This window comes from Anabrus simplex, chromosome 2 (assembly GCF_040414725.1).
Source record: "Anabrus simplex isolate iqAnaSimp1 chromosome 2, ASM4041472v1, whole genome shotgun sequence".
NCBI classification, from domain to species: Eukaryota; Metazoa; Arthropoda; class Insecta; order Orthoptera; family Tettigoniidae; genus Anabrus; species Anabrus simplex.
This window is the reverse complement of record NC_090266.1, coordinates 1,186,219,746-1,186,239,801: the sequence shown is the minus strand read 5'-3', so window position 1 is coordinate 1,186,239,801 and position 20,056 is coordinate 1,186,219,746. Positions and strand designations below refer to the sequence as shown.

The following is a 20,056-nucleotide window of genomic DNA, read 5'->3' as shown; positions in this document are numbered from 1 at the left end:
CATATAATGCGAGGCACTGGCCCTGACCTGGTGTTGTGACAAATTAAAAGAATATATCACGGGAAAAGACCTAATTATGGAGACTGATGACAAACCACATTTGAAGATTTTGCAGACAAATTTTGGGTCTTTAGCGACCATGAGTAAGGCTAATGCGTTCCTCATACAAAATAGTTTACACACTGGGTAAGCACCTGATTCCTGCAGACTCTGTCCAGGAACCCTTTGGAGAATATAGAGCGGTGCGACCTGGAAGAAGATACAGGCGCATATATAAAGGAAGTTGTCTTGTACATCCAAACAACAGACAGCAACATACAGCAAATCATAACGATTCAGCATCAAGATCGTGTGTGCAAGTCCTTATTCAACATTTCAATTGCAAGTTGACCTGAGCGTTTGAAGCTCCCTGCGGATTTCCTCCCATATTACAGTGAGAGAATTGAAATCAGTCATCGATGACATGTTGTTAAGGGGTAAATGACTTGTGGTACCAGCTGTGCTGTGGGAGGTATTCTTAAACAGAATCCACATCTGTCACATGGGCATGACAAAATGCTGGCGACGTTCCAGTAAGTGTTTGGTGCCCCAGCATATCTCAAGACAGAGACTGGTAGGCCTCTGCCCCCATTGCACCCAATACAGAGACCAGAAAAATAAACCCCTTTTACCAGAAAAGATGCCCTTCAAGGCCATGGGAGCAGGTGCCATCGATCTCTTCAAGACTGATGAAAAATGGTTAATCACAATTAAGGATTGCTACTCCACTATTCTGAAACTGAAATTGTAACGCTGAAAAGTCTATGTGCTTCAGAACTGATAACAGAGTGCAAATCAATGATTTGCCGGTTTGGCATATTAGTAGTCATTAGAACGGACAGTGGCTCACAATTCAGCTTTGGAGACAACTCATAATTCCAGCGATTTGCTAGAGATTATAATTTTACATTGAATAATATACCAACAACAGAGTAATGGCTCTGCAGAAGCCACTGTCAGAATAGCAAAACAAATATTGATGAAAAACGAAGACTCTTGCCGCTCTTCTTGCCTACAGAAACACACCAATTGAAATTAGATCTAGTCCAACCCAACTTATGATGGGTAGAAGACTGAGGGATCTCGTACCACAATCGCCTATTTATTATAGGCTATATAATTCATTTTTTCCATACTGAAGTGCAATTATAAGAACAAATTACGTGAGTCTTGGGACTAGTTTCAGCCACTTAGTGGCAATCTTCAGCCAAATAAAAATTAAACAAATCATGCGATAACTAAAACATATTGTACCAGGAAAGCCTAGGTCCCGGTCCATAGTTATCAAAAGAAATGTTGTTCCAGCATATAAGATCCGTCTGACGTATGAACATCTAAGTAAAAGAATGTTCCAGTATGTACCAGACTCCACGAGTGCGCTAGGCGGAGTCAAGTGACGTCGCCCATCGTTCAAAGTTCACCTCCCCTAGAGATATTTCTCGAAAATATCTTTCTTTTCGCAAGTTTTCAACGCCTGTACCAATTTTAATGGAACAAACGCTAAATTGTAGCGGATGTCATAAAAATTAATCCCTGTGAATTTCAAATTAATCCATCCCATGGTTGCTGAGTTATAATGATTTAAAATCTAACAGAAATTACGCACTCACGGTAACATGGCCGAGAGAAACTACCCCTCCCAGCGCCAGCTATATATGCCACTGGGTCAAGGTTAACAGGTGGTGGTGTTGAGTTGAGTTCAGTTCATTGCAAGCAGTCCAGTCTAGCAGTGTAGTATGAGTAAGAGAGAGGGGAGACTGGCCCTCGCATAGTATGTTCGTGCAGTCTCGAGGACAGTACTTTCCGTCGTGTTTCGCGGAGACGAAATTACGGGATAGTAAATCGCCATCGTACTTGAAAAAGGACGTCGCACCGTAAGTAGTCTATTGTGTCGTGACTACGATATAATTTACAGACATTTCGAAGTATAACACGTACGAAATCAGTGAAGTTCGAAGTTATATATTGGATATTCACAAACTAGAACATGACGTGTGGACTTAATTGATTTCACACAATATTAAATTACCAACAGAAACTGTCATGTACAATAACTCTAACTACTCTAGAACTTATTTTCTAACATGGCACATCCTTGGACTGTGTCTATTTGTGTGCCATATTAGGACATGACGTGTTACAGTGATAAACTTAGTGAAAGTTAAGAACCTTTTCTAAAATAATATAGTTCTATCAACATTAGAGAATCAGTGTTATCTGTCAGGATAACGATTCAAAGACTGTGGTCAGAGACGGTAATGAGAAATATTACGTATTTGCACTGTGTTGGACGTTCTCAGTGACGATTTAAAATAGTGTTTTTTTGTTTTGCAACAACGACTGTGATCATTCAGTTGACGTCCTAAAATTAACATACGAATTGGACTGTGTTTAACAGTGAACGATAGCATCTGTCAATACTACTTGCATGTTCCGTGTGTTAAAATCATGTCCACGAGCAGCAGAAATCTTGAGAAAATTCTACAAGATCTAGCTACCTTCAACATCATTTCATCTATGACGTCAACGTGATTTCTTCGTGGAACTTCAAGTTCGAGTCATCATCCGCACCCGCGGAATGTTCCAGATTCTCATCAGTATTTGTAAGCCAAATTTTCTTTAATAAGTGAGTAGTCACAAACTGACTTTTCTTTTTTTTTCTTACCAATCTTGAACAGTGGTTTACCCAGTGCTGCATGTGACGATACTTCGTAGTTCTCCATCATTACTCAAAATTAATCTTTTAATGATAAATCTATTATCAAAATCTATTTCACAGAAGAAAGACTTTAGGAGTTTCAAGTGTTCTATGTTTCAAGGCTAACAAACTGAGAAACTCTCAACAGAAGTTCAAATTCTAATTTTCAATTATAAATGTGTTCATGTCATGCCATAATACTTAGAAAGACTTTGGGTGAAAAACTGACACTTTGTGTTTTCGCAAAAGACTATAGTATCTGTGAGATTTATTTATTTTCACAAATTGCACTCAAGAAGATTTACGTTAACCCTTTTGATTTCGACATATTATTTGAATCCTATATCAACATTGCAGGGTGGTGAATTAATTAACATTATTAATAAATTGTTTGAAAAAGGTATAACCATCTATTATTCGCCCTGCGAGTCTATCCTGCTCTGTACCGGCTCCAAAAACCAACTTCCACTACCTGAGATCCTTCTCATGCCTTACACCCCGAACTTTTACTGGTACAATATGTATACCATAGAAAGACAATGTTATAGGAATAGTTATAACATTAAAATATATATAACAGCAAAAAATTAAGGTTATGATCTTGTCGCAATATGTCTTTAAGTTGACTTAGGACCTCAGGCAAAGAAGTAAATCTCTGATCTAGAACAAGCACGGACTTGCTGGAGGAAGCAGGCAGGTCATGTAAACGAAGATTCCTCAACAATTGCTTTAAATCTATCCCAGAGTCTATTTACATTTTTATTTATTGTTTTCCACCGATCATAGTTACGTCTTAAAAACTCAATTATGCATGTTTTATCAGCCATATGTTAGTGCCTAATGGTCCTACTTTTAAGACCTTCCTTTCTATCACATTTATTTTTAAATACAACAAAAACAGCTTTGTGATCACTAATACCATAACTTTGGTTTCTCTATAGAGCTCATCTGGTTTTACCAGCACCACATCCACAATATTCTTCCCTCTTCCCTCTAGTTGATTCCACCACTTTCTGAATCAGTTGTCTTCCCCGTATTAACTTATTTGCTGTTTGTCGTTCGCATTTCCATCCTAATAGACATTTCGTAAATTGAGAGCACCCGCTCGAATCGCATTAGCTGATTATCTTGCCAAATAATTCTGAATCAGGATCAGCACTACCCTTTGCCAGTCAGTACACTCCAAAGACAAAGTTGCCTGTTACCTTTAGAGATGATCCTTACACCTAGATTTTAATGTGTTATCTTGAACTTCTTCGTAGCTTAAACATTCTTCTTTCACTGGAATGAAGACTCCCCCTCCTACTATTCCTATCCTATCTCTGTGATACACTCTCCAGTTCCCAGAGAATATTTCTGCATCCATTATCATTTCTCAGCCATGATTCTATTATTACAATATCTGGTAAGTATGTCTATTAAATTGCATAATTATATTCCTTTCTTTACAATACTTCTACAGTTTAAGAATAACATTTTTGCCATCCCTAGTTGACTTCCAGATGCCTGTACCCTTAATCACTGCTCCCTAGGCACCCAGTTTCCGTGCATGTACCTCCCTATAACCCTTCTAAGCAAATTTCCTAACTTACACGTACCACGACAGTTTAAGTGAAGGCCATCTGACCACAGATCCCTATCTCCTACCCATGCATTAGGATCTAGAAATCAAACTTCCAGTTTCCCACATAACCACTCCATAGTCTCATTTAAATCCCCAATCACCTTCCAGTCGGTATCCCTCCTACACAGTATTCCAATGGTAACAATCTCTGCTTCCTCAAACTTCACCCGTGCTGCATTTACCAGATCTGACACATCCCCAACTATGTTGGTACTTATACCTGTTTGCCTTACGTTGTTGGTACCAACATGAAACACTACCACTTTCTCCTTTCCCTCCTTAATCTCTTCTACTTTCCTCAACATTTGTCTCAACCTAATTCCTGGATTACACTCTACCCTGGTTCCCTTTCTCCCACACACTTTCCCCACATGTCTAACGATAGAATCCCCCAGGACTAGTCTCAACTCTACCCACCTCATTTGATCCCCCTCCCCTCCTGGTCAGCCCTATCTTTTCTCACTGCTGCAGAAGCTACCTCCTCTTCCCCTTTTCTCCTTCCCATGACCCTTTTCCACCTGTCTTTTCCTATTCTCTGCTCTGTATTTCCTTTTCTTTTCTTCCTCCTTCCCAACTTCTCAGCAACAGTTCCCTGTTCCTGATTTTCCCTCTGTTGTTCTACCTGCAGTGACTCGTACTGATTTCTCACAAAGATCTCTCCTGAATTCTGATCCTGAATAGAGCCCTTAGCCTGAGATCTCCTTCCTCTTAAAACATTAGACTATCTGTCTTCTACAATTCCCCCCTTTCCTTCCATTCCTCTTATACAGCTATTGTTGTATCCTGTACATTGTTTAATGGAGGGCTACTTTCCTTCCTGTCCTCTGAGGGAATCCTAATTATCTTCCTCACAAACTCTCCAACTCCTCCCTCATACTCCTTAATGCCTGGCCACACCTACAGTGCCTACACTTGCACTCCTTAGCCATTCTTTATGGAATAATGAAAAGAAAAGGGAAAAATAACTTATTCCTGTGCAAAATAAAAATGAAATGAGTGAGATATTGTCTAAGATAGTACACAAAGATCACATGACAATAAGGTAACTAATATTAGGCTCTTATGACACTACAATGCTACTTAGTTATACTAAATGTTTATCCTACAACACCCTAACAAGATGAAAACTGCCATTAATTACTGAATACTGAAAGGAATACACAAGATTATACAATTCTAAAGTGCATTTAAGCCTATCCTAATTATAATGGAATTCTTGTAAGGGAGTTTCTACAGATATTTCTACTATACTACATAAATATTTTACAGTAATAGAATAAGCACACTAATTTTTAATAAGATACTTCAATACATTATAATAATTTTAAACTATTTTCAAGCATATCCTAATTACAATAGGTTATTACTAAGCACAAACAGAAATGAAAATTACAATTAAAGTTTGAAATTCATAAGAACTATTAAAAGATTACCAACTAAGCTAAATGCATAGACAGATTATCAGTACTATTCCTACTATGCTCTAACAGAAATGAAAACTTCCTTTTGGTTAAATGCTGAAGGAGCGAGAGGGTTACTGTACACAAAGATACACAAGAATATATTGGGCATGGTACTATCCTATCTACACTACAGTTGTTAACTGTAATGTGGTTATATTTACAGTTGGTGGATTACTATTATTTTCCCTACTATGCGGGATGGAGAAGAAAAGTGTCCTTAATGAAGTACTGAAAAATAAGAGTTTGTCTAGAATAATTACCCTAAAAAAACTTCTGTCAAATCTGTGCCGGGGACTTCAGTCAAAATTATTGTGATATTGGAATTTGAATATTAACTTTTACTCGATGAATAATCAAAGGTTCAAAGTATGAAGTATGCTGGGGGCTTGGAACTACAAATTAGTGGAATACAGTAATCAGCTGATTCCTGTATTTGTTTACTATCGTATACTTTTTGATCTCGTCAGAATACAGCAATCGCCAATAATTCAGACTGTTCAGCCATTCTCTAGTGAAGTACCATCAAAGTTTACAGGTGTATCATGCTTTTTAATTGAATAAATTATTACCTTTGTGATAGTTTGAATGGATATCTATACAAAATTGTCTATTGTCTGCTTGAGTGTAAAAGCTTCAGAAGTTAGAACTCCTTATGATAATCAGTCTTCGTAAGTATTATACCTACAAACCTACAGATATTTCAATGTTAGTGTTACTATTATTACCTAAATTATTTCCTAAACATAAATTTGAAACAAAGCATACCTAACTAGCCTAGAAAATGTAATCTACTGAACACCAACTGAACTACTTGATATTAAGTTCAAATAAATATCAGTACTCTGAATTTCTACCAACAAGCACTAAACACAAATATACAGCATGATTCAGCTGCCCCTTCCAATGTGGTTTTATGCAACTCAAAATTTTCATTCCATCCCAAAAACACCTGCCCAGGCGGTATGCTCAAACAAGACAACCGGGTATCTTGGTATTTACCACATCACTATGATAGGACCCCGTCGTGTTATATTAAACACTGGAAGACATGCGTGTCTCTTCTAGATCATATTAATCTGACATGCTCATGAAACACTAAATTGATATTGTGACTGCAGTAAGCCTAATACTTGCTATAAGCTGTCCAGTGTGCTGTATGGAGCCATAGTGTAATTGGTAAAGGTGTGGCAGAGCAGGCTTGCATGCCAGGTGGGAGGTTCGAGTCTGGGGCGAAGATTACAAATGGTCAATCTATTTGTTTGATACATACCGCAAGCAATGTAAGCTCAATACCACCTTTCATGCAAATTGTATGTGAATGAATGTGTATGTGGCCCTAAGAAGGGCCGATTAGTTAGCAGGCTAGACATATACAGACCGGAAATAATAGAAACACAATTGCGCTGACAATATTTCATTGCAGCAAATGCTCGATGTGATGACAATTTTGGTTTATGCACATTCTGGCCCGATGTCCAATAGTCTTGCGCGCTGAAGCATTCCCGGTGTAATTGCTTGGCAGGCATCCTTAATGAGTTGCCAGAGCTGGTTGGGGTTATCTGGCACTTGAGTGTAAATAACGTTCTTCATATGGCCCCCACAAGAAGTAGTCTAACGGCACTAAATCTAGTGATTTTTTGTGGGCCAAGAAAAGGGGCCTCCTCGTCCTATCAATTTCCATGGCAGTTCCTCGTTCTGATGGTTGTGAACGGGCAAAGTTGAATGTGGTGAAGCTCCATCCTGCTGCAATCACATGATCAAAGAATCATGCAAGGGCACATCTTCTAGCAGCAGTGGGAGTTCCTGATGCAGAAAGTGCAGGTAACGTGGGCCTGTCCAATGGCCCTCAAAGAAAAAATGTTCGATCAGGTGATCCCTCAACGTTTCACACCAAACATTCACTCCCCATTGTACTTGATGGGCTGCCTGTTGTGCCCAGTGCGGATTGTCAGGACTCCAATAGTGCATGTTGTGGTAATTGGCGTTCCCATTATTGTGGAAGTGCGGTTCTTCCGAGAACAAGATCCGTGATACGAATGCTGCATCATTGTCCAGCCTGCCTAATAGCCACTGAGAGAACTCCATTTGAGCTTCAAAATCCTGCCCATGGAGCTCTTGGTGTAGCTCAAGATGGTATGGGTGAAATTTATGTTCATGCAGTATTCACCAGACGGTTGGTTGGTGTTCACCTGTCATGCAATTGCCCTTGTATTGATGTGTTGATTATTACAAGCTGCCTCCAGAATGGCCTCTTCTGTTTCACCTGATATAACGGGCCTATCGCAGACTGGTGGCTGGTTGGAAATTATGCCTGTTGTCCTTAGGTATCTTTCAACGCAGAATGTCGTAGCAACCAGGTGTCGCCTGTCGGGATACCGTTCCTGGTATAGATGTAGTGCCTCGCACGCATTTTGTCTTGCTTCACGATAAATGAGGAGCATGTCAACGTATTCCTCTGTGGAGAACATGCCGAATGACAGCAGAGATTACAGTACATTAAGGCCCTAACCAGCAGAGTATGCACAGGGCACAAGATGAATAAGTCTTTTTACTGTTTGAATGTGGCAAACGTGGGCCTCATGAAGCACGACACATTAACATAGTTACATGGTAAAAGGACGTTGCTACGTGATTTCAAGGAGTCATGTTTTGCGAATGGATGATATAACATTTCACTAGGGTTCAGAATCGTGTGCAAAATGTGCTCACTGAAACTTAGTACCAAACAGTATGCCTGCAGGGGAATAGCATCTCTGTAACCATGAGCACATGATTTGGGCTGCAGCAAACAATACTGGAAGGGGCTGCTGAATCACACTGTATAATTAGCACTAAATGGAGCACACACACACACACACACACACACACACACACACACACACACACACACACACACACACACAGAATTAAATTATTTCAATAGGTTTTAACTACTTTATAACTATGATAATCCAAGAACACTCAACAGCCGACCATTCACAAGCATACCTATTATTATTTGAGCACCTTCAAATATCGCTGGACTGAGCCAGGATCGAACCTGCCAAGTTTTGGTCAGATGGCTAGTGCCTCAACAATCCGGGCCAGCCAGCCCAGTATTAGGAGGCCTATAACAGGCTATGTGTACATAAATTTGCTGTTAAGATATTATGTGACATACAACAAAGACATTTAATTTCTAGTAGGTTGCGTATGTTCAATCAAAAGTGCAGCTGATTCATCTTGAATAATTTTTTAAAATTTAAGAACTTTTCTCTTGAAATGCATATACCATGACAGAGCTATACCATTTATTTGTCTCAGAGCAACCCCTTAAAATTCACAACAATCTGTTTCTTTTCCTTTACCCAGTTACTATGTGCATTGTGACTTTTACTAGATGTTGAGAGATGTCAGTAACTGCAACAATACTATAGTTTACAAGTTGACCCTTTTAGTGTCTTTGCATTTTCAAATTGGGAAGACTGTCAAATAGAAATCATTAAATGAATTGCAAATTGCTTCTGAATTTGTGAGAGCTTACTCAGACCAAGCATTATGACATAGCTCTTTATTCCTTTGTGCTTAGAAACAACCTGTTGTAAGTAGGATTCATCTGAACGTGGTTTAAATTATTGTAATGTATTATAGTATGTATCTTATTATAAATTAGTGTGTTCATTCTATTACTCTGAAATATTTTTGTTGTATAGTGTCAGTAGTATCTATAGAATCTGTTATCTGTATTAACTGTCCTACTAGAATTCTGTTGCAGTAATTAGGGTAGACTTAACTGCAGTTTAGAATGGTGTAGGCCTAATTCTTGTGTATTACTTTTGGTTTTCAGTAATTAACAGCAATTTTCATTCTTTTAGAGTGTTGTAGAAAAATATTCGTACAACTAAGTAGTATTGTAGTGTAGTAGTAGCTTATATTAATTACCTTGTTGATGTGATCTTTGTGAACTATCCTAGACAGTATTTCTTTCCTTTCATTTTTATAGACAGCATTTCTTTCCTTTCATTTTTATTTTGCACAGAATAAGTTATTTTATTTTTCCTTTCCTTCTCATTATTCCATAAAGAATGGCTAAGGAGTGCAAGTGTAGGAACTGTGGGTATGGCCAGGCATTAAGGAGTATGAGGGTTGAGTTGGAGAGCTTGAGGGAGATAATTGTGATTCTCTTAGAGGACAGGAAGGAAAGTAGGCCTCCCTTAAAAAAAAAAAAAATGTACAGGATACAGTAGGTGTAAAAGAGCGATGGGAAGGAAAGGGGGAAATTGTAGAAGACAGGTGATCTAATGTTTTAAGGGAAAGGAGATTGCAGGCTAAAGGCTCTATTCAGGATCAGAATTCAGGACAGGGGTCTGTGAGAAACTGGTACGAGTCACTGCAGGTAGAACAACTGAGGGAAGATGAGGAACAGGGATGTGTGGAAGTACGAGGAAGGGAAAAGGTAGGAAAGGGAAATGTAGAGTAGTGGAGAGGAAAAGACAGGTGGAACAGGGTCATTGGAGGGAGAAAAGGGAGGAGGAAGTGGCTTCTGTAGCAGTGAGAGAAGGAGGAGAGGGGGTTCAAATGAGGTAGGTAGGGTTGAGGCTCTGGTCATGGGGGAATCCATGGTGAGACGTGGGGAAAGTGTTTAGAGGAAAGGGAACCAGGGTAGAGTGTTATCTAGGAATTAGGTTGAGGCAGATGTTAAGAAAAGTAGAAGAGAAGGAAGAGGGAAAGGAGAAGGTGGTAGTGTTTCATGTTGGTACTAACAGCGTATAACAAGCAGGTATAAGTACCAGCATAGTTCAGGATGTGTGGGATCTGGTAAATGCAAAGATGAAGTTTAAGGAAGCGGAGATTATCAGTGGTATACTGTGTATGAGGGATACCAACTGGAAGGTGATGGGGGATTAAAATGAGACTATGGAGTGAGTATGTGGAGAAACTGGGAATGAGATTTCTAGATCCTAATGGGTGGGTAGGAGATAGGGATCTGTGCTCAGATGGCCTTCACTTAAACTGCAGTGGTACATAGAAATTAGGAAATTTGTGTAGAAGGGTTATAGACAAGTACATTCAGAAAAATGGGGTGGCCTAGGGAGTGGTAATAAGGGTACAGGAAAATGGAAGTCAAGTAGGGATGATAAGAATGTTAGTGCTCAACTGTAGAAATATTGTAAAGAAAGGATTCGAATTAATACTTACCAGATATTGTACGAGGACTGTTTGAAAAGTTCTTGGAATCACCACTAGATGTCAGTGCTAGAACGAGGTTCCCTCGCAATAATCGCACATCCTTTGTGAGTGAACATGTGGCGCGTCAGTGCTCTATCTGCAAGAGCGTGGTAGTGACGACTCTTTGTTGTTCCCGCATAGTGATTTGTGACGATGGAAAAAACTGAGATTTGAGCAGTGATTAAATATGTTGTAAAGAAAGGTATGAAAGCAAAGGAAATTCATGCCAACTTTCAGAACACACTGGGGGACTCTGCTCCTTCATTTTCAACTGTTACCAAGTGGACCAGCGAGTTTAAATTTGGTCAGGAGAGCTTGGATGATGATCCACGTAGTAGACGACCAAAAAGTGTAACGACCCCAGAATTTATCGCAAAAGTGCAGAAAATGGTCATGGAGGATCATCGACTGAAAGTGCGGGAGATTGCTGAAGCTGTAGGGATGTCTCATGAATGGGTATATCATATTTTAACCGAAGAATTGGGTATGAAAAAATTATCCGCACGATGGGTGCCGCGGCTCTTGACGTTGGACAATAAACGCACCTGATTGGAAATGTCCAAACAAAGTCTGGCCAGTTTTCAGTGCAACCAACAGGATTTTTTTGCGCCGGTTTGTGACTACCGATGAAACTTGGGTCCACTATTATACCCCAGAGACAAAGATTTTTTTGCGCCGGTTTGTGACTACAGATGAAACTTGGGTCCACTATTATACCCCAGAGACAAAACAGCAGTCAAAGCAGTGGAAACATGCTGATTCACCACCACCACTGAAGAAAGCAAAGGCAGCGTGTTCGGCCGGAAAGGTCATGGCCTCAGTTTTCTGGGATGCAAAAGGCATTCTGCTGATAGATTATCTGCCTACAGGCCGAACAATTATGGGACAATACTATGCAAACCTCCTAGACCAACTACAGGAAAAGATATGCGAAACAAGGCCTGGTTTGGCAAGGAAAAAGGTCATCTCTCATCAGGACAACAGTCTGCCACACACACGTGTTATTGGCATGGCAAAACTTCATGAACTGGGGTACGAATTGTTGCCACATCCACCTTATTCACCTGATTTGGCACCATCAGACTTTCATCTATTCCCCAAGCTGAAAATTTTCCTTGGTGGACGGAGATTTTTCTACAAGGGAAGAGCTGACAGCCGAATTGGAGAGGTATTTTGCAGGCCTGGAGGAATCTCATTTTCGAGATGGGATCAAGGCATTGGAACATCGCTGGACCATATGCATTAGTCTGCAGGGAGACTATGTTGAAAAATAAAAGCAGTTCCACCGAGGTAAGATACTTAATTCTAGTACATTCCAAGAACTTTTCAAAGCACCTACGTAATAGAAGTTGAATCATGGCTGAGAACTATTATAATGGATGCAGAAATATTCTCATGGAACTGGAGTGTGTATTGTAGAGATAGGATAGGAATAGTAGGAAGGGAGTACTCATTCTGGTGAAAGAATTTGTAAGCTATGAAAAAGTTAAAGGTGAGAAACATGAAATTCTAGGTGTAAGGTTCATTTCTAAAGATAATAGGCAAATTGATGTCTTTGGAGTGTACAGACCGGGAAAGGCTAGTGCTGATGCTCATTCAGAATTATTTGATAAGATAATCAACTATGTTGGAAATGATATGGAAAGGAATATGATAGTAGCAGGTGATCTCAATTACCAAATGTCAGTTGAGAAGGTAATGCAAACGGCAGGAAGCATGATCAACAAATGGCAAATAAGTTAATATGGGAAGGACAGTTGATTCAGAAAATGATGGAACCAACTAGGGGAAGAATATTTTGGATGTGGTGCTGGTAAAACCAGATGAGCTCTATAGAGAAACCAAAGTAATAGACTGTATTAGTGATCACAAAGCTGTTTTTGTGGTAGTTAAAAATAAATTTGAAAGAAAGGAAGGTATTAAAATTAGGACTATTAGGCAGTACCATATGGATGATAAAACAGGCATGAGGGAGTTTTTAAAAAGTAACTATGATCGGTGGAAAACTGTAAATAAAAATGTAAACAGACTCTGGGATGGGTTTAAAGCAATTGTTGAGGAATGTGAAAATAGGTTTGTACATTTAAAGCTGGTAAGGAATTGTAAGTTTCTCTATATTATAACAGAGAAGTAGAGACAATGAAAAATGTGCAGCTTGGAAAGAAATAGTTAGAAATGGCTGTGGAAGTAAGGAGAAATTGAAGGAACTTACTAAGAAGTTGAATCTAGCAAAGAAGTCGGTGAAGGATAACATGATGGCAAGCATAATTGGTGGTCATACAAATATTAGTAAAAAATGGAAGAGTATGTATAGGTACTCTAAGGCAGAAACTGGTTTCAAGGAGGACATTCCAGAAATCATTAATGAATAATTTTTTTTTTTTTTAAGATCTTCAAAAGGCAGCAGTATGTAAAGATTGTTGGTTACATGGATGAAGTCCAGATAGAGGAGGTGACTAATACTAAAGTAGTATTAAAATTTATCTATGATAACGACATTTACAGCAAGATACAAAAGTTGAAAACTAGAAAAGCAGCTGGAATTAGCAAGATTTATGGGGATATACTAAAGGCAATGGGTTGGGGTATAGTACCATATCTGAAGTACTTATTTGATTATTGTTTGCATGAAGGAGCTATACCAAATGAATAGAGAGTTACTATAATAGCCCCTGTGTACAAAGGAAGGGTTGATAGACATAAAGCTGAAAATTACAGGCCAGTCAGTTTGACATGCATTGCATGTAAGCTTTGGGGAACATTCTTTACGATTATATTCGACATGTTTGCAAAATTAATAACTGGTTTGACAGAAGGCAGTTTGGGTTTAGGAAAGGTTATTCCACTGAAGCTCAACTTGTAGGATTCCAGCAAGATATAGCAGATATCCTGGATTCAGGAGGTCAAATTGACTGTATTGCAATAGAGCAATCTAAGACATTTGATAGGGTAGATCATGGGAGACTACTGGCAGAAATGAGTGCAATTGGACTAGAAAAAAGTGTGACTGAATGGGTGACTATATTTCTAGAAAATAGAAATCGGATAATTAGCGTAGGGGAATCTTCATCTGACCCTGTAATAATTAAGAGGGGAATTCCTCAAGGCAGTATTATTGGACCTTTGTGTTCTCATATATATATATCAATGATGTGTAAAGAAGTGGAATCAGAGATAAGGCTGTTTGCAGATGATGTTATTCTTTACAGAGTAATAAATATGTTACAAGATTGTGAGCAACTGCAAAATGACCTCGATAATGTTGTTAGATGGACAGTAGGCAATATTATGACATATACAGGGTTAAGTTTCACAAATAAAAATAAAAAAAAGCAAAAGCAGCTGAATTTGTTATGGGTGATTTTGGACAAAAGACTATTGTTACAAAAATTTTGCAGTTTGGGCTGGGAAGACTTGGGAGAAAGGAGACGAGCTGCTCTACTATGTCATGTTCCGTGCTGTCAGTTGAGAAAAGAAATGGTGTTCGGCTTTCAATGCCGGGAGAATCGGAGGACATGTCCAGCTCGCAAAGGTGCAGGTCTTTTGATTTGACTCCTGTAGGCGACCTGCGCATTGTAATGAGGATGAAATGATGATGATGATGATGAAGACGACACATACACCCAGCCCCCGTGCCAGCAAAATTAACCAATGATGGTTAAAGCTCCTGACCCTGCCAGGAATTGACCCCGGGACCCCTGTGGCCAAAGGCCAGCACACTAACCACTTAGCCATAGAGCCGGACGTCAGTGGAGAGATGGCGTGGAATGACATCAGTAGACGAATATGTTTGAGTGATGTCTTTAAAAGTAGGAAAGATCACAATATGAAGATAAAGCTGGAATACAAGAGGACAAATTGGGACAAAAATTCATTTATAGGTAGGGGAGTTAGGGATTGGAATAACTTATCAAGGGAGATGTTCAATAAATTTCAGATTTCTTTGCAATCATTTAAGAAAAGGCTAGGAAAACAACAGATAGGGAATCTGTCACCTGGGTGACTGCCCTAAATGCAGATCGGTAGTGATTGATTGTTTGCAACGAAAGAGACATGAGAGTGAAAAGGAAGTTGATGTAATTTTACTTGAATTAATTTTCACAAAGAACTTGATAAAATCTAGTGAAACAAATGTTATCCTTTATTCAAATTGAGGATCATTTCAAATGCTCTTCAAGAGTTACTTTCTGACAAGCTATTTGTCATAACATAGTTTATGTTTATTACATTATCTTCCAAAAATAGTCTGTTTTATCTTCAAGAAGTAAATGTAGACTAAATACTTTTATCTATTGAAATTAACATAGATCATGACTTTGATTCTTTGTTCTGTATCATGTTTTCAGGGACTTCTATTTGAGTTTAAGATGGAGGACAATAACAATGGAAGCAATATCCCATCAACCACCTACTTCAAGAACAGGCACATTGAAGTTAAATGGCTCACTGCAGAAAGTGAACGGTGGATTCTGTGGACAGTGAATGAGAATGCCCTTAAGTATCCAAGTATGGTTTCCTTGAATGGCTTTCAAACTTGCTTTCCATCAGTACTTCTTCACACCCAAAATTGTCATACAATTTACATTCTTGGGTGACTTTTGACTGGTTGCATTCCATTGTATAGGCAAAATTTTCATCTTTGGCAGAGTTTCCTGTTTTTTTTCAGGCAGCATCACTTTCGAGGCAAAGCAGTGAAGGCAGCCTTGGTTTACTGGGAAGGACATGGGTTCAGTTTTCCATGAGGAAGTCAAGAAAATTAAAAACAATCTTCCATTTCAGAACAAATGATTCTGGAGTTCACTTTGCCTGCAACAGAAATGAGTACAAAGTTAATTCCTGGACCAGTGATGGGTTGGCAGGGAACCAATGCAACCCAATATTGCTGAGGCTAAAATAGTGGAAGCCTTTTCTTTTTATCCATCCATGACGCTTTGTGACATATATGGGGAAGACTTTTCTCTCTTTTTATATATTTTTATTACTTCCCAAGTCTTAATTATCCTGAGGACCAATAATTCCTGAACTTCTAAATATTATAAAGAGCCAGAATGGTACCGGTATTCATAATGAGGTACCTGAACTTCACCTCACTGAAATCAGTCTCTTTATCAGATTGAGTTTAGCTTAGTTCTAATCTGTGATCTGCCTTTCTTTTATGAAACCACCTTGAAGAAACCTTGCTCAGATAGGTGTACTGACAAGGACAATAAGAATTTGATTGCCCATTAGGAAATTCAAGGTAGCCACATTGTGATTTAATCCGTATACTGGGGGTTAATCCCTCCATGTGGTGACCCTCCATAGGTACTTCGAATAGAACTCCAGTTCTGAAATGAACATCAGCATTCCAGAAGTATCTTCAGCTTGTAGTATAACAGAACTATACTTTTTAGGGCCAGAACTGACAATTTTTTTTAATTAACATCAAAGGAATCTTTGTTAGCAAGGCAGATCTCTTATCTGTTCTGTCATGGACGTCACTCTGATGTAGTCTGCATCCAGGAAATTCGCAGAAACAAAAATCATAATTTGCCATCAATCCCAATAATGGTACTTGTTATCGAGAGACCTCACAAACAGTAAGGAAGTTTCATATTTATTGGACAATGCATCACATTCCTATTGACTGCAAATGCTGAAGGCAACATAGATGCCAAACAGCTCAACTGTCCACATACACAGTATCCTCAGTGTACAAACCACATACTGCTCCCTTCAGTTTACGAACAAAAAGAAAACTAATACCATGAGTCCTTCAACAGCACATGATCAAAACTGCCCTATGGTAACTTAATTTTTGCTTGAGTCGATTGCTGGACAGTCCCTTAAGAACATTGCAGACCTGATCCTCAATATACAGCACAGACTTATTGTGAGTCATGTCTTCACTGTTGTACACCCTCTGTACGTACCATTTTGCAGGATATATAACTTCCAGAAGTTTCAATTGGACAACTTTAAAACTTCATTGGTTGAATCAGTTTTTCAGTTAGAAGCCTCTTGAGAGAATTATGAGAGAGTTTATTGTTTCTGTCAAGAAATGGTCTCATCAGTGAATTCCCCAAGGTTGCTGAATAATGTGGGGACTTTGGACACAGACAGTTTGCGGTCGTACACAAGGCTTTACTCGAGAGACCCAAAATCTCTATTCAGTATAAATCTGTTCCTTTAAGAGTAATCCATGTGGGGAAAAGTGCGTAAGGTTGCATCCTTACCCTTACCATTGCCCTTGCTGAAGGAAAAAGAAACAATTGGGTGCAAACAGTTTCTGTTCTTCACTTGTCACAGAATGGCCAGAAAATCTGGAGACTGACAGAGTTTAAATTATGAACCATCCAACAGAAAACCACATGCAAATCTTTCTTCCACTCGAGTAGTTGACCAACTGTTGTTGAACATCAAAGCCAATGGGTGCAAGAATAATTCCATACCCAATGAGCCTAGAGCATGAAACCTTCTCTCGTATGCCATCCATTTAGCAGAGCTGAAGAAGGTCAAAATAACATGTAAGAACAGTAAAGCTGCTGGCCATTAAGACATTTGTATAGAACAGCACTTAGCAAGCTTTTCAACAATTGCTTATGCTGCAAATAAGTCCTAAAAATATGGTGAAAAAATGAAAACTATGGCCCTCCAAAGCTTGAGAAAAATCCATTAGACCCTAAGGTTTACAAACCAGTTTCTGCCACTTATGTAAAATGTTTGAAAGAATGGTTCTGAACAGACTAGTTCCAATAATTGACCCACTTCAGATCCCAGAACAGGAAGGTTTTAGGCCAGGAAAGACCTGAACTTTACAAGTATTATGCTTAACTAAAGATATTCGGGATGGGTTTGAAAACAGGAGAATTGAGCATTCTTTGTAGATTTAACAGTTGCCTAAGATACAGTGTATCAAACCACTAAGGAGTAGCCTCACTGAAATGGTTGCTTGTTTCCTCCAGAACCGAAGGTTATTCACAAAATTTCAAGGAACATTGTCATTGGAGAAATCAATGAAATAGCCTACCACAGTGGAGTGTTCTCGCCTCTGCTTTTTAACATATATACTAACAATCAGCTTAAAACTCCATACACTGAGATGTTTATTATAAAGATGATTTCAGTCTGACAGCACAAATTGGAAAGTTTGAAGAGGTGGATCATTTACTGTTTGTTGCACTGGATGATCTTTCACTTACTACATGAGAATCAACTCAAACTTAACCCGTTCAAGACACAGGTCTGTGCTTTCCATCTCAGAAATAGGGAAATGGCAAGGAAGCTATTGGATGGGAAGGTGGTCAGCTGAAACATGGTTTTACTCCAAAATATCTAGTGGTAATATTAGATTTCATTGTGTTCTATAAGGGATGTTGTTTGAACATCAAACAAAAGGTCTCTGTGTTACTCCACTGCTCAGTATGCAAGTCTTACATGGTATCAGTCCACTTACGCCAAGCAAGTTGATATTGCTTAGACCGAGCTCGATAGCTGCAGTCGCTTAAGTGCGGCCAGCATCCAGTAATTGGGAGATAGTGGGTTCGAGCCCCACTGTCGGCAGCCCTGAAGATGGTTTTCCGTGGTTTTGCATTTTCACACCAGGCAAATGCCGGGGCTGTACCTTAATGCCACGGCCACTTCCTTCTAATTCCCAGGCCTTTTCTATCCCATCGTCACCATAAGACCTATCTGTGTCGGTGTGATGCAAAAAAAAAAAAAAAAATTGCTTAGAATAAGTCTTATAGGACTATCACTGCATGACTGAAACCAACACCTGCCTACAGACTCTCTCTGGCTGACAAGATGTTGATTCTCATATGGGACCTGAAATATTTGTCCTGAATGAGTAAATTTATAATACCAATATAAATGGTCCATTATTGGACATTATAAATTTTCTAGCTAACTCATTCCTGGTTGCCAGCATTTCATCCCAGTATGCTAAGTTGGGCTCATCAGTTGGTAAATAGCATGCATACCGTGGAGGCCACTGCATAGGCTACTTCGAACCACCGGCACTGCCAGTGCGCTATGAGAGACTTTCTCATTACAAAAAATTGATGCCTGCCTGGCCATCAGATGACATAAATGATATAGAAGTAGCCTACGCAGTGGCCTCCGCGGTATGCACTAGCCATTGCCAAAAGTTTAATTCCAGGCTTGTGTCAATGTCGTACACCTGTCAATCTCATATGTTATGTATGCATGTTATGTGACCCTCTTAGACTGATTCTAATGGTTCAATCAGCTTCCACTTTGAATGCTAGTGCTGTGCCATGTCCGGGGAGCCATCTGGTGACAATTGAACGCACCATTTCCACTTCTATTATAAAGTCTAAATTTCAAAAATTCATTGTTTAAGAAGCCTTTCTCGTGGAAAGTCAATTTTTTTTTCCGATCATGCAGAGCACGGTTCTCTGCGAAACGTTAAGAATCTTGCCTTATATTCTTGACACGGCATAAGCCCAAAAGCCTATACAGTATCATGTCTATAAGTGTGGGCTGTGAAAGCATCAATGGCAACAGGATGTACATACACAAACCAGGAACATGTTACTGCACAGGCTGGGAATTGCCCGCTGCATGTAAAGCCTCACAATAGCTCACTTGGCAGGGGCATGGTTGGAGGTGTGATAGAGGACCATGGTCAAGTGTACAGAGGCTCAGATCCCATGCAAGTAATTTTTTTTAAACTGCCAATTGGCTGGGATATGGCAAGGTTGCATACTTAAATTTCCACCGGCCAATTTGTTTATTAGGCACCTAGAGAGTTTGCCATGAGGTTAGGGTCGCGTAACTGTGAGCTTCCATAAGGGAGACAGTAGGTTCAAATCACACTGTTGGCAGCCCTGAAGCTGGCTTTCCATGGTTTCTAATTTCCACACCAGGTACCTTGAAGCCACAGTCAGTTTCTTCCCACTCCTACCTTATTGTTAACATAAGACCTATATGTGTCGGTGCGATATAAGGCAAATTGAAAAAAAAAAGTTTATTTGGAACTGTAAGGGGCCGTTGGTATCGTGGCATATGGTGTGGGTCTGT

The 20,056-nt window shown here is 39.3% G+C and overlaps 1 protein-coding gene across 4 annotated transcripts in view; it reads left to right on the top strand.

Moving 5' to 3' along the window:
- The window catches only part of LOC136863395 (uncharacterized), a 151,713-nt gene that overhangs the window by 92,887 nt on the left and 38,770 nt on the right, over positions 1-20,056 (top strand). For all 4 annotated transcript variants that reach the window (XM_068225919.1, XM_068225920.1, XM_068225921.1 and 1 more), the window contains one exon: positions 15,379-15,538. In XM_068225919.1, coding sequence (XP_068082020.1) covers positions 15,379-15,538 — 160 coding nt within the window. The remainder of the gene's footprint in view (positions 1-15,378; positions 15,539-20,056) is intronic.